Source organism: Trachurus japonicus, chromosome 17 (assembly GCF_045865225.1).
Source record: "Trachurus japonicus isolate A0001 chromosome 17, Traja_1.0".
Taxonomy (NCBI): domain Eukaryota; kingdom Metazoa; phylum Chordata; class Actinopteri; order Carangiformes; family Carangidae; genus Trachurus; species Trachurus japonicus.
The window spans coordinates 33,176,215-33,191,244 of NC_140923.1; the positions used below are offsets into that span (position 1 = coordinate 33,176,215).

General features: G+C 42.5%; 1 protein-coding gene across 1 annotated transcript in view; it reads left to right on the top strand.

The window, feature by feature from the left end:
• Positions 1-15,030, top strand: part of LOC146971156 (laminin subunit alpha-3-like) — a 52,778-nt gene that overhangs the window by 28,714 nt on the left and 9,034 nt on the right. Inside the window, exons 29-54 of the mRNA XM_085803816.1 lie at positions 1,052-1,250; positions 1,413-1,539; positions 1,783-1,931; positions 2,434-2,549; positions 2,803-3,014; positions 3,203-3,407; positions 4,708-4,852; positions 4,971-5,111; positions 5,478-5,639; positions 6,513-6,614; positions 6,707-6,790; positions 7,522-7,752; positions 10,440-10,553; positions 11,239-11,357; positions 11,464-11,544; positions 11,671-11,771; positions 11,882-11,935; positions 12,053-12,204; positions 12,723-12,833; positions 12,940-13,051; positions 13,171-13,338; positions 13,451-13,647; positions 13,852-13,968; positions 14,237-14,391; positions 14,622-14,763; positions 14,887-14,986. Of these exons, the coding sequence (XP_085659942.1) occupies positions 1,052-1,250; positions 1,413-1,539; positions 1,783-1,931; positions 2,434-2,549; positions 2,803-3,014; positions 3,203-3,407; positions 4,708-4,852; positions 4,971-5,111; positions 5,478-5,639; positions 6,513-6,614; positions 6,707-6,790; positions 7,522-7,752; positions 10,440-10,553; positions 11,239-11,357; positions 11,464-11,544; positions 11,671-11,771; positions 11,882-11,935; positions 12,053-12,204; positions 12,723-12,833; positions 12,940-13,051; positions 13,171-13,338; positions 13,451-13,647; positions 13,852-13,968; positions 14,237-14,391; positions 14,622-14,763; positions 14,887-14,986 (3,596 nt within the window). The remainder of the gene's footprint in view (positions 1-1,051; positions 1,251-1,412; positions 1,540-1,782; positions 1,932-2,433; positions 2,550-2,802; positions 3,015-3,202; positions 3,408-4,707; positions 4,853-4,970; positions 5,112-5,477; positions 5,640-6,512; positions 6,615-6,706; positions 6,791-7,521; positions 7,753-10,439; positions 10,554-11,238; positions 11,358-11,463; positions 11,545-11,670; positions 11,772-11,881; positions 11,936-12,052; positions 12,205-12,722; positions 12,834-12,939; positions 13,052-13,170; positions 13,339-13,450; positions 13,648-13,851; positions 13,969-14,236; positions 14,392-14,621; positions 14,764-14,886; positions 14,987-15,030) is intronic.

A 15,030-nucleotide genomic window follows, 5' to 3' on the forward strand; every position in this document is an offset into this window, starting at 1 on the left:
CTGTATTGTGTTGGTGTTTGGGAGAGTGGAGAGTCACATCTGTTTTCCAGGTGTGACTGCATGCATTCCTGTAGCTGGGCAAGGTCATTTACCTGAGGCTAAACTTAGGGTCAAGCTCTCCCTTTCTCTCTTTTGCACAGTAAATTTACTCTCACTCTGACCCTAATGACCAGGTTAGCTGTTACAGTCACACATGTGTTTACAGCTGTCAGCGTGCAGCCCTGTCATTTCACATGTAATTGACTCAGAACAGAGAAGGAACAAGCCTAATGGAGGCAGAATATAACTTACTATAACTTAACTATAACTTATTTTTTTCATTAGTATTATATGAATAGCAGAAGGGGGTAGGACCAGAAAAGTTTTTAACTTCTTCTTACCCCTGTTGAACATGACAGACATCTTCTTTAGAGATGATGATTATTAATATACATTTATTCATTGTTTTTATTTCTGTCATTTTGTTTGTTTTGTTTTTACTCTTGACATGTTCAATAAAGAAATGAAATGAAATGAAATGAGAATAGTCAACAAAGAATAAGATGGGATTGACTAGAATACATGTTAAAATTCATGTTTCATGTTTTAAAAGTACAAAGTAAAAATAGGAGTCAGTTATTTCATGTGAAAAAAAGAACGTCTCTGTGTACCGAGTTTGTTTCTAAATCTGGAAACAATTGTGCAAATTTTACCAAGAGGGAACATTCAGAGAGACTTTCCAGGAATTTTAACCAGATATGAAGGTGAAATGGAGTGCAGTGTTACTAAGATAGCTCTGAGTCTGGAAAACTAAATCTTTCTTTAGAGGTATGATAGGTAAATGTTTGGAACCAGGATTTATGCATATTGGTGAGAGAAGAGTATGATAGTTCGACACATGTCAACACTGAAAAGAGGATAATAGGAGAGTTATTTTGTTCCACAGGTCATAACCTTTGACTGGCCACAGAGCCCTCTCCTAACAAGTCACATTTTTATGCTGCACAGGGGTTTTTAACCACCGTCAACAACCTTTAAGTAACAACAGCTTGTCTCTGTTCAATGTTTCCAGCCGGCACTGTGTTCTGAGGCGGTTTGACAAGCCAACCTCAGCCTTTATTTTGTATGCAAAGCGTGATGGACAACTATCATCCACCCCAGCTGTTGCTCCCCTGCAAAGAGAAAATGAGGATTTGAGATGGAGACGACAGACCGGGTTGTTTCCCATCCATGAATCACAGAGGGATGGGGTTCTGCTAAAATTCCCTCAGGTACCAGAGTTAAAAAAAAAAAAACCCACAACAACAAAGGAGAGCTTTTCTGGATTTACCACGGGGGGAATTTGAGACATTCAATGAACACCCTCTGCACCAACATAAATTTTCATTCTCACCTTGACAGTTTCCACAGTTTCTTTTCAATCTTTCTTACAGACAGAGATCAGTTTCACTCCCAGGGTGCCCCTCCCAGGCAGGTATGTTGTTGTAGTCCATTATCACCAGCCTGAACATACCTCCTTCCCTGTGGAGGTCCGAGTGGACGCAGGGCGTGACTGGAGAGGTGAGTGCGTTTGAGCAAGCGTGGCTGACTAATGTCTGATCAAATAGAATTAAGGAGTTTATTAACTCACTCAGAGGGTGATACCTGCCTAAGAGCAGCTTAAGTCACTGAGCTCACACGATGATCAAAGGATTTAGACACACTTCCCTATATGGCTTTAATAGAGCAGCAGATTATTGTGCAGCATGCTAAATGTCTCATCTCCTTTTTATACTCTCTTTTAACTTAGTTCCTCTCTTGCAGGTTCAATAAATGCATCCTTCTGCCCTGCAGTCTCAGGCTGCAGGGAGGTTGTCATCGCTGATGGGCGCATTGCCCTTGACTTGGACCAGAATACTTGGCAGCAGCCCAGCATCTCTATTACTGTACCACCAAGGAACACCCTTATTCTGGTCAGTGGTGCATGACATAAGTTAAACATTGAGTCCACATTATGTTAACTCATTTATTTTTTAAGAATTCAGCAAGGCTTGTTTCTGTGTAAAGTTTGAAGAGTCTGAGTCCAGGTTTTATTTCGGAGTTGTTCAAGTTGAGGACCTGGCGTGGTGAGGTCCTCTCTCCTCAGTGTTATACCATACCCCCCCAACAACAACAATGAAGAGACTGTATTCTACCTGGCAGCCCATGCACTCAGTTTTATAAAAACTGAGCTTCCAACCTCTGTGAGGCTGGAGCTGGTTGCGCTTTGTTGCATGTTGTTCGCTTGCTTGTCCAGATAAAATCAGACAAAAATTGTTGCTAAAACACTGAAAATCCCCAGTTAATCTGTTTATCTCCCTCTTCATCGTACTGATAAATAAACTTAAAGCACAAAACAAACCAAAGAGTGGAAGTGTTCAATGAGATTGTATCTGTGGGTGTGTGTTTTTAAACCCTCTCTCATGGTTTGTGTAGGATTACATCTTGTTGGTTCCTGACAGCAGTTACACCCCTGATCTCCTGAAAGAGAAGCTGCTGGATAACTCTGCAGATTTCATACAACAATGCAGAGGAGAGGGGTTCTATATTAAGTAGGTATCCACCAATGCATTTGAATGGTGCTTTAGAGTTTAGATTTGTTTCCTTTCTCTCTTAATGTATGATATTGCTTCTATGTTTTTTCAGAGCAATGATCCGTTTGTCCAGCTTTAGCAGTGCAGCAGTTTTACAATAATATTCACTACAGTGGAAGTTTATGTAAATTGTGCCCTCTAGCTGTAATAGTTGGGTATAAATCGCTTAAATGCATTTGAATGAAGTCATTTTATTTTTCTGCGTCCTCAGCCCAAGAACTTCTTCCCAGTTCTGCAGAGACACTGCCCGCTCTCTCGTAGCAGCCTATAACGACGGAGCTCTGGCTTGCAACTGCGATAAGTCCGGCTCCACGGGGTCCACATGTGATCCAGTGGGAGGACAGTGTCCCTGCAGGCAGCACGTCATCGGTCGACAGTGCACGAAATGTGCCACTGGATATTATGGCTTCCCTTACTGCAGACGTGAGTCAACATTTACCTTTAACTTGTGTTGGCAGGTGAGGATACAGTACAGAATAAGAAGATGCCAAAAATATGCATGGATGTTACAAGCTCTAGTTCTTTACACAGCTTTTCATTTTAAATGACCACCTCCTCCCTGTAGCTTTCAAATGTATTGCATCTAATAAAACCCCTTATCTCTACTGCAGCATGCGAATGCGGTCGCCGACTGTGTGACGAGGTGACGGGACGCTGTATCTGCCCTCCTCAGACAGTCAAACCGGCCTGTGATGTGTGTCAGAATGAGACTTTCAACTACCACCCCTTGCTGGGTTGTGAGGGCTGTGAGTGCTCTCTGGATGGCATCAAAGCCAACGCAGGACCAGAGTGTGAACTCATCACTGGGCAGTGCAAGTGAGTAGGAATATGCAAGATAGTGGGCACTCATCAAAAGTATATTTTAGCATTTATTAGCATGCTGGGTAAATTAAACATTATGTAGTTTTGTTTACTGTGGATTGTATCCACACAGGGTCCACGTGTCATCGAGTTGGAGGATAGAATATGTTCAATTTTGATCTTTTAAAATATGTATTTTTCTCTTATTGCTTAAAGAGAGGGCTTCTTTTTTTAAACCTTTTTTTTCATTTCACAAGATGATCATTAACAGACTCAACTGAAACCTTAAAGGGACATTGTGTAACTTCTCCTGTTATCTATTCACGAAAATCGATTATTTCGTTCAAAAGTAATCAGTAATCCTCCCCCATCAACAAACTGAAGTGTTCCGGTAAGCTCTGAATTAGCCGTTCATATCATTCATATATACATCGAGCGGGTAAGCTCGGTGCTGGCTGCCATGTCGTGTCGCCATGTTTTTACGTTCAGTGGCAGCGTGACAGTAGGAAACCACGGAAACTCACTGGAGACACCGGAGCTGTCGGCTCAGGTCGAGGTGGCGTCTGTGAAAAGTCACCGCGGTAACGCAGTGAGGAGGAATGGAGCGTTACACTGATGCTGCATTCACGTGCAGTCGGGCAGACGGCCGTCGGTAACAAATCTGTCGTCCATCTGCCGTCTGCCCAATTTCACGTGAATGCAGCATGAAACATACGATTGAGTTGCTTGCGATATACAACCGCAACGCTAGATGGGAGTAATTCTTCTTACACAATGTACCTTTAAAGGTTTTCTGTTTTTTCACTTTTATTCTAGATTTGTCAGATAAACAGTGGAAATGTTACATGAAGATAAACATTGCTCAAATTCTTTTAATAATATTATTTTTTCCTGTTCCTGTTGAACAGCTGCACCAATAATGGTTTTCTTCCTTGCCAGTACACTTTCTCTTTCATGCACTAAATTTATGAGTGATGAAAAAGGCAGGAATGTGAGGCCTGCAGCTTCTATCAGTGAAAGTGTAAGGTGACACCAAACCACTTAGAAGTGATTAATGAGGGGATTAGCTCAGAGTCCAGTCATGCTGATGTGCAGATTGTCTTTTCTGTCATGTAGGTTTTCAGTCTCAAAGTCAGCTCCACCACCCTGTTGATGTGTTTTCTCCTATAAAAGATAATGGAATATGCGAACAAACTTAGCAGTGCATTCAATGTGTGTTTACTGCAATGTTCTATTCACAAAAAGTGACTTTATAAATGCACCAGAGTGAAGCCAGAATTTGACTTAATATTAATGTGACTGTTTTTCTACATAGCTGCAAGCCGAGGATTGGGGGCAGACAGTGTGATCGTTGTGCATCAGGTTTCTATCGCTTCCCTGACTGTGTACCTTGTAAATGTAATGACGGTGGTGTCACATCTAACATGTGCCACCCAGAAACAGGGAGGTGTCTCTGCAAGGTGAGTTCCTGCTATTAAACCTCTGACTTTTAAAACTCTTTCTTACTCATTTTCATTGGCTCATTTGTCTTTTCCTGCTCTGACCTCCTCCTCTCTGTTATTGCTAACACATTTGTAGAGAAATGTAGCTGGTATCAGGTGTGATACCTGTCGGGATGGTTCCTTCTATTTTGACTCCTCCAACCCTCACGGCTGTACCAGCTGCTTCTGCTTCGGAGCCACTGACCACTGTCAGAGCTCCAGCAAACGCAGGGGGAAGGTGTGTGCTTGTGTTTCGTGTCCTTGCATGTCTATGAATGCCTGTGGAAATGTAATGCCTATGAAACCCTCTGGGTGAGAGCTGCTACATGTGTTAAATTAATACTGCACGTACAGGTGTGGTTCAGCATGTTGGTACTATGGGCATCTGGGAACAGTTTATTATTCAGATTTATTTTCTGCATTTTAGTTATATTTGAAATGTTATTCCATGAATAGACATATTTACAAACATGAGGACAATATCAAGTCAAATCTCTTTGCTGTGTTTTCCACAAGAGTGAGGTGTGACACTACTCTAGTATTAGCACAGTATAACTCACTTTTTGGATGGAGTTTTCTCTTTAATTCGCCTTCCTATTATTAGTTTGTTGAGATGCGGGGCTGGAGTTTGGAGAGACCTGACCAGGTGGAGGTCCCCTCTGTGCTGAACCCAACCAGTAACACAGTGGTGGCAGACATCCAGGAGCTTCCTCCTGCTGTTCAGTCTCTACACTGGGTGGCACCACAGTCCTACCTGGGAGACAGGGTGAGTCAGTGGACAGAGACAATACAGTGTTTACCTAGGTTTAAGATATAGTGCTGTATTTCAACAGTAATAGGTTTAAAGTTATTTTCTTTGTTCGAAATCAATACTGAAAAAAAACTCTGTCTTATTTTCAAAGGTTTGTCTGTCCGTCCCTTTTACTTACATAATTCATGTGATCTGAGGATGCAGCAATGTAACTTACTTGAAACTGAAAATATCAATGTTAACTTTTAGCTACTGTATGGTTCACTTTACCTACATAACTTACCAGTGTTATGTGTATTGGGCATTTGAAGTGTGTTTTGAAATACACGGTTGCCCATGAAGTTAGAATAATTTTGTTTTCAGACCTTCGGGATTAATAAAGTTAATTGAATTGAATTGAATTGAATTGAATTGAATTGAATTGAATTGAATTGAACATTCTTCTTTTTATTCCTATTATAAAGGTTAATTGTGGTTTAATTGTCACAGTGATATGTTTGGAAGAGATTGATCAATACAGTTTTGAGAAGATATACACTTTATTTATCAAGAACAAATCACATTGTCACAATCATTTCATGAGAAGAGGTTAAAAAAATATTTCATTTCAACTTTATGGGCAACCATGTATTTGAGTTCAGATAATATTATGAAATGATATTATGTTTTATTTTTCCTCCAACTTTTTGTATTTTGTAATGTTCCTGTATTCTTTGGAAATATGCTGATATATTGACTGACGGTGACCTCATCAGTTGCTTCCTAGTTGAGAAATAAGACGCAGGTTGCATAAACACAGAATTTTCAAATTATCTCTTATATTTCAGCTCAGACAGTTTCCACAGTTGCAGACAAACTGAAAGATTAACTTTTTTCCTTTTGTTTTAGGTTACATCTTATGGTGGTTTCCTCACCTACCAGTCCAAGTCCTTTGGGATTCCCAGTGAGGGGATGACTCTGATGGACAGAAAACCGGATGTTGTGCTGACTGTGCGTAACGTCACAAATTTCTTCATTCTTAGATGTCTCTTTTGTCAGTGACAGAAACACAGCTAATTTATCCATGTTGTATTTCCCTTTAGGGTCAGGGTATGACCCTGATCCACATGGCTCCACAAGTCCAACAGCCAGACAGGCTGTACCAGGGCAGAGTCCACCTCGTGGAGGTAAAGAACGCACCAGTTCCTCACTCCTAGTTTAAGATCCAAATCTTGTGATATAATATTAATTTAAGCACATGTGATATGCCAGCATTGGAAGGACTGAACTAGATAGGTATAATTTAAAGCAGAAGTAAGTGGTCCGGTCGTTTTCGCTAATGCTGCGTTCCAGGCAGGCTTTTGAAATCGTAAATTACAGCTTCAAGTCACAACTTACGACTTTGTAGCGTTCCAGGCAACCCACTCGTGTTTTTCCGACCTGTTTTACCGGTGAAAGTCACTATAACGGCCACTCGTAACTTCTGACCGGTGAACTCGTAAAATACGAGTTTCCTTGAACGCACCATCCTGCGTCACATTCACGGCGTCCCTTGGCTGCACACACAGCCCTGCATGCCGTTCTCTCTCCTCATTGGATAAAAACTGTAGGATACGATAAATGTTTTCTCCTCGGCTCAGAGCAGAGCAGAGGGACTGACAGACCCGTGTTTCAGACCAAACACTCTATGTAAGTGATTGCTGTTGGAAGATATAACTATTTAAGACTTATATTAACACAAATATATCACTTACTTCTGCTTTAATAAATATAAAGTGTTGGACAAATACACTGTACAGTATACAGTAAGGCATCTTTCTGTTTTAGGTCCTCTTAATACAAGATGAAAAATGTTTTTTTGAATGGACTCCCTTTTTTCTCAGCATTAGTGCCCCAATAACAAATCTGTTGCCTGCAGGGAAACTGGCGCCACGCTATTACCAACAGGCCTGTGTCCAGAGAGGAACTCATGATGGTCCTGGCTGGTCTGGAGGGCCTGAGGATCCAGGCCTTGTATTATACACAGAGCCAGAGGCTCAGCCTGGGGGAGGTGGGCTTGGAGGAGGCGACTAATACAGGGACGGGAGGTCCCGCAAACACGGTGGAGCGTTGTTCCTGCCCTCCTCAGTACACTGGAGATTCCTGTGAGGTGAGAAATTTCAGAGACCTGTGATATTGCTTGCCTAGAATAAAATTCAGTTTAACACAAGTTCAGAGTGTTTAAAAAGTGGGTGGAAGCTTTGGAGACAAAAACTCATAGGATTTAATCACCACTGAACCCACTGAACCTTTATCCACTTTATCCAAAAACTTTTACTTGGAGAACACATGGAAAAAAACTACAAAGAGAACCCGTCTTAGATACAGTGGAAATGACAAGCAAGGGTGGAGCAAGGCGTTGACGAATAAGCCAGGCCTCATTCTCAGATTTTTAGGGTGTTCTGACACGCCTGAGCCAAGTACCACACCCTTTACCTAAGGGTGAAAAAAGTCATCAGCTGAGGAGCTGCGGGTGGACTGTACTGGAAAAAACCGGCCGGATTGTGTAGCCCCGGGCTGGGATATGTTGCACAATCACGCAGACATAATATTAGTGATTCTACAGCTATAATCACTGGCATGGCTACAGCTCCCAGAAATGTAGTATAAACAAGCATGATGTAGTTGCTAAGGAAAGGCTTTACTTGAATTCTTTTTATCCTGGGAATGGCGCTGATTCGACTTACAGTGTTTGTGCTTCTCAAATCGGATCTGTATGCACATGATTGAAGCAGTTATACCCACAAAACCAAAATGAAAATAAGAATGACGCAACCGTTAATCAAAAAAAAAGGTTTTCATAAACCACATTAGTAGAGCGGAACAGTTTTTAATAAGTGAGGATGTGCTGTTGCCAAAGATGCGGTAACCGAGTGATTGGGAGTGTTTGATGGAAGCTGATTATGTGTGCCCCGAGGTGGTATGACAGGGCGCCTCACCTTCACAGGTAGGTGGGGCGTGGCAGTTAGCAACACAATGTTACTCATAAACCTGAGTGTGCACTTGAACTGTCTGTCTGTGTGTGTGTGTGTGTGTGTGTGTGTGTGTGTGTGTGTGTGTGTGTCTGTAGGTACAGTTGCCACACCTATCTGTGTCTGTTGTGTGTTTGAGGAGCGTGATTCAGGTGTGAGTTTGTTGTCTGCGGATGTCTGACTTTCCTCTCAGTCACATATGCTTTCATAAAAACCGTTACACATGCACACGCATCAGAATATGAATATACAGTTGATTTTTTTTTTTTTCGTGCTTTTTGAGTGGAGGGTTTATCACCACACCCTGGCCGATTTAAGTAAACACAGTTTTTCCTCTATTGAGAAATGCTAATAGTAGATTTCCTGCATGTTGTCTGGACACCCACATGTTTCTTGATGTATCTCAAACAATTCTGTCTTTGTTGTGTGTGTGTGTGTGTGTGTGTGTGTGTGTGTGTGTGTGTGTGTGTGTGTATGGGAGAAAAAGGAGAGAGAGAGAGAGAGAGAGAGAGAGACAGAGCTTGTAAACACTTGCATGTGCGTGCTTGTACACCTGCATACACTCATAGTGATCTACAAGTCTGAGTCAGGTAAAAAACGGGGCGTGTCCTCTGTGTGTGCGTGTGTGTGACTGCGAGGATGTGTGCTTAAGAGGCTGAGGCAGGGGAGAGCAGATCATTATTTCACACAGACTAAATGCAAGGAATGTCAGATACGCATATGGATAGACGGCGATGTACTACGGTTCTGCTAAGGACCCTGATATGTTGGACTTTGATTGGACTTTGCTGCGCTGGCCCCAGGCCCTTCAGGAGAGGGGAACGAACCCGTTACCCCAGACATCATGACAGATGGTCTCAGAGGATACAGTACCCTTCGCTTCACGACCGGGGAACTCAGCAGATAGCGTTTCCATCAGTAAATGACGAAGGCACCCAAGTGGTCCGCTACCCCTCGGACGGAGGACAGAGGGTTCAGTATCCCTCAGTTAATGATGAGGCCGGTTCTCAGATTCAGGTAAAAACCCGTGAAGATGTGATGGAACTTGTTGAAGGGATCTTGTTTCGCTCTACGTACGCTGTGCGTTACAGTTGTCACTGCCTCAGGTGTGGATGGTTGGTGACTTGAGGAATGTTATCTCTGAAGGCAAAGGTCATGCTTTGACTCCTCAGTGTTAATTGTTAATGACAGCCGTTTTAGGTCAGGTTCATTACCACGTGACACCAAGCAGAGCTGCTGTATGGGTGGTAGTTTTTAATTGTTTATTGTAAATAGTGGCTAAATCGCTGGAAACACTGGTATGTTTAGATGATACGAATTTACGACTTTGGTCCCTGTTGAACGAAAGAGTTAATTAGATGTATGTTATTTTTTTCAAGGTTAGGTAATGTTGTAATAATGTCTACCCTCAGAAGATAGAAACTTAGCAGTTTTATGAGCTTCATTTATACACAGTACATAATTTTATGTGCATAGACAAGATGGATTTTTGTATTACTATAAACAGCACTAATTCCTTTAAGCGTTTAATTCATTGGATTTCACAGCAACAGATCTAATCTTTAAAATGTTTCTCAACTGAATTCAGTGCTGTGTATCCTTATATATAATGTTATACATATTATATTACATTAATATAACATGAGAGCATATTTAATTTAATTCTCTTTAATCTAAATTCAGAATTTTTCCACCCTCTGTATCATAATTGTTATTACAAAATTGCTTTTAAATTCAGTTCTACTTACACAGTCATGATGGGGTCCATGTTTTGTACTGTGTACAGGCAGCATCTTGAGTAATCATGTCTGTGTGTCTTTTTCAGAAATGTGCTCCTGGTTACTACAGAGATGGCAGCGGGCCTTACGTGGGCCGCTGTGTGCCCTGCAAGTGCAACGGTCTGGCCGACGAGTGTGAAGACGGGACAGGAAGGTGTCTGGTAAGTTTCCCTTATCGATGATTTCATGACCGCAGGTGTGGTTGGACGCTCACTCATACACAGTAAAATCAAGTGTGATTACATGAGCCCTGCTGACTCCATAGTGAGCCACTGTTTGGTCAGAGTCTAGACTTCTCACCCGCAGGGTACATCTGTGGGCGACGTTTCATCACCCAGCCCTGCCTCTTTGCCCATCATGCGTTTTTTTTTTTTTTCTACCACCACATCAAGTACAAGTTCCTGTTAGAGGGCCCCTCTCTTTCATTATTATCTTTGTGGGGAAGATGAGCCTTTACCAGTTTCAAAATCTTGGCCATCTCTCTTGTGTTCTTATGTAAGACACTCAAGACTGGGCCTGTGCTGTGTGTGCAATGTGTACTTGGATCCACACCCTTACAGCTCCAAGTCAAATGGACACAAACACTCTGTGCACTGCATCAGACACACTCTTTGTGACTGATTGGCAATGAATCATATTTTCTCTCTGCCCCTAGATGTTTGCATTCCTTTATCAGTGTAATAAAAGGCCCATGTCTGGTTGATTTGGTACAGCATGTGTTTGTAAAAGACTGGTGGCAGCGCAGCCATAACACTTAGTCTTGTTTTTTTAATACAGTGTCTGGTATTTTTGCTTCATCACAGTTTGCAAGCGGTTTAATGAATACATCACTTTTTTTTTTTCCAGAACTGTCAGTACAACACAGCTGGGGACCAATGTGAACGCTGCAAAGAAGGTTACTATGGAAACGCGGCTCAGAGGACTTGCAGATTGTGCCCGTGCCCATTCAGCGTGCCCTCAAACAGGTGGGTGAAAAAAAAAAAACAGAACACCCCTGAACAGCTGTGCTATGTAATTAAGTAGAAATGTATAATTCAGGAATTAAATCATAATCTCGCTATCACTCCACAGTTTTGCGGTGGGATGCAAAGAGGTGTTTGGAGACTTCCAATGTATCTGCAGACCAGGCTACACTGGTGAGAAATGTGAGAGGTGAGTGTCAGGATGGGCCAGTCGGTCTATTAGCAGCAAGAAATGATGTTGAAATTCTGAGCAGATACTGTAGATTCATTTAAATGTAGTCTCTTATTCTGTCTCTCTTTTCCCTCTTTGCCATAGATGTGCTCCTGGTTACTATGGTGACCCAGTGACTCCAGGTGGAAGTTGTAAGCCCTGTAAATGCAATGGCAACGGTAACAACTGCGATCCCCGCACCGGAGGTTAGTTTGTGGACTGACATTTTCAAAAACAATACGTTCATTCACAATATGTTTGTGCCACATGTTAGTCAGTTTCATTCATTTAAATGTATTTTTCATGTTTTTCATAGTTTGCAAGAACACACTGGAGCCTGGAGACACAAACACAGATGGGAGCTGTCAAGGTAAATACATGAGCATGATGATGAAAAAGAAGTGACATCTAACTCTTGGACATTGCAGAGTTTGTGTTTTGTTGCCGAGGGGTCATTTGTGAGTCAAATCCTCCTTATGTGTTGCAGAGTGTGACAGTTGCGCCCAGACGTTACTAAGTGATCTGGAGAAGTTGGATGATGAGCTGGGAAAGATCAAGGCTCAGCTGGACAACGCCAGTGCCAGTGCCTCCTCTCAGGACAGGCTGAAGAAGCTGGAGAAGGCCGTGTCAGACACCAAGGTAACATGCCAGTTTTCTGCAACAATTTCCTCAGACCACAGACGTGGCTGAAGAATAAATGAAGATGTTTATAAAAGGTCACAGATACAAATTCAAACGATGTCAGGTCCGAGTGCCAAATGTACGACTATAAGCACAACAAGATCTGGCCACTCACACATGCACACAAACAGCGCGGCGCAGGATGGGTGTGCTTGTTCAAACATTCGAGATCCCTGCTGATAAGCAATCTCAGTGAATTTTGTCCCACATCCTGTGTGTCAACACGAGTTAGAGACTACACCACTGGATGCCAGTGTTTGTCGGGGCAACTTGTCGTTTCTCATTCCCACATAATCCGAGTGTTAGATCCACCTTATTCAAGAGCACATTCGTTGCTCGTTTATGACGTGCAGGTAAATAATTCCCTCAGCACTGTTTGAAAACAGCCCCGTCAGCCTTAAGCTTTACCGCAACAACACACAACATCTGAATTTGCCTCTATGCAGCTCACTTTCCTGCTCCTTTGCTTCTTGCAGACTCTTGTCAACAAATTCAGCTCTGCAGTCAACATCCAAAGGTCCAGAGTCGACCAGCTGGAAGACGACATGAGCACTCTCACAGACGACATCAGCTCCCTCAAGGACAAGGTAGAGTGCTGGAGCCAGCGTCCGGCTTTTCAGTAATATATCAGCATGGAACAATAAGTGGGAAAATGTGTGTAAATGTGCATTGTCTCTGTGTGTTTTTATGTAGGCAGATAAAAGTGCTACCGATGCTGACAAAGCAGTGGCAGATGTAGAGAAAACCCACAAGAGGGCAAAGGATCTGGACTCAGAGATCCGAAACATGCTCAAGAAAATCCAAGGTGACGAGAAAAATGTCTTTATCTACACTTGGGGTCGTTTGTGCGCGTCCCATAACATTTAATGCCACTATCAGAACCTAAACATTTGTTTGACTGAGTGTTTTTTTTTGTGTTTGAAGCTCTGCTCGACCAGCTGAATGAGGCAGGCACCAGCGGTGATGTGGTGCCCAATGAAAGCCTGGCTAAAATGCTGGAAGATGCCCGGCGCATGGTGAACGAGATGGATAGGAGGGACTTCACCCCTCAGAAGACAGCTGCCGAGAAAGAGAGGGACGAGGCCCAGAAATGTACGAGACTCAGCCTCTATGTAGTAATTTCAGCACATTCTTCTAAAACATACTATGTAGATGTATCTGTGCCGGCTGTCCAGTAAGACGTCTTTTCTATTCTCTTCTCCAGTGCTTGACTACATCAAAGCAAATGTAAGTAAACAGTGTGTCCAGAACGAGGAGGCAGCAGACAAGATTCGAGGTCTTCTGAAGACTTACGAAGACAAGCTGGAGGACCTGAACGCGGCTCTGAAGGAGGCGTCAGACTTGGTGAAAAAAGCCAACGCTGAGAACGGGCTCAACGCTCAGGCACTGGATGACCTACAGGTAACTTCACAAGTCATTCATCAGTCACGAGGAGTGTGTGTGAACTTGTTAGTTAATAGTTAGCAAATTTGCTGAAGAAAGGATACAATGAAGATATGCTTTATTCATTTGCTATCAACTTTATTGTAAATTATTATCTCAGTGTTACTGTTAGTGCCAGTCATCACACAGTTGCAATGATATTCATTCATGTGCTTCCCACAGAAACGTATTGAGAACCTCAAAAAGGAGCGAGAGATTGTTGAGGACCAGATGGCCCTGGCAAAGAAAGAGCTGCAGAAAACTGACGACCTGGTGAAAAAGCTCACCAACAGTAAAACGGTACATTTGATCTTATACCTTCATGTACTTAAAGTTTACTATACTACTTGTTCATCTTTTACCTTACAGGCCATATTGTTTTGACACTCTGTAGCTATGTCATAGTTAACGGACCGATCTCTGATTCCACATCAGGGGGCCGCCAGGTCCTAACTTGCCATCCACTCAGATAACTATCAGTGTTTTGTTCCCCGTGCTCTGATGTGAAGTAAATGGCTTTTTCTGCTGTTCTAAAACTTGCACCCATTCCTGTGCCTTTCTGCTTTAGGAGTATGAACAGCTGGCAGCACAGCTGGATGGTGCCAAGACTGATTTGACCAAGAAGGTGAATGAGATTACCAAAGCAGCAGCCAAGGAGGGCATCGTGGAGGCTGCAGAGGATCATGCGAAAAATCTTCAGAAGCTGGCCAAGGAACTTGAAGAGTAGGTTTATTGTGCAAAGAGGACTGACACTTTATCTCAGTCAGTATAACCTGATGTTTAATAAGTGGATTTCAGCGACACAGTGTTGTTTATGCTGAGATTTCCCTCCTGTTTCACTGCTATTTAAGCAGAGTCTGCCAGTTGTTACTACTTGAGATTTGTATCTTTCTTTTTGCTTTCATTCTTGTGTCTCTTGTGGTTGATTTTCCCTCTTGTGTTATCTTGTGCAGTGCCGTGAAAAATGCGAGCGGACGTACTGAGGTGCGCAACGCCAAAGATGCTATCGATGCCTACAAGAACATCACAGATGCCATTAATGCTGCTGAGGCGGCAGCGAACGAGGCCAAAGACGCAGCAGACAACGCCTTGAATGTAAGCGACACATCATATTTTCACTTTCCACACTTCCTTTTGGCACAGCATGAAATACATTAATAATATTAATACTTCACACTTGATAGTATTTAAAAACAAGGATGTCTTATCTTCCATCAGAATGTAAACAACCAGAAACTCACAGAAAGAGCAAAGGACCTGAAAGAGACTGGCGATGACCTGCTGGCGAATGCACGCGACGCAGATAAAGACCTAAAGAGTAAACAGCTCTCTTTTTAACCAGTCTTTTTTTTTAGTGACCCC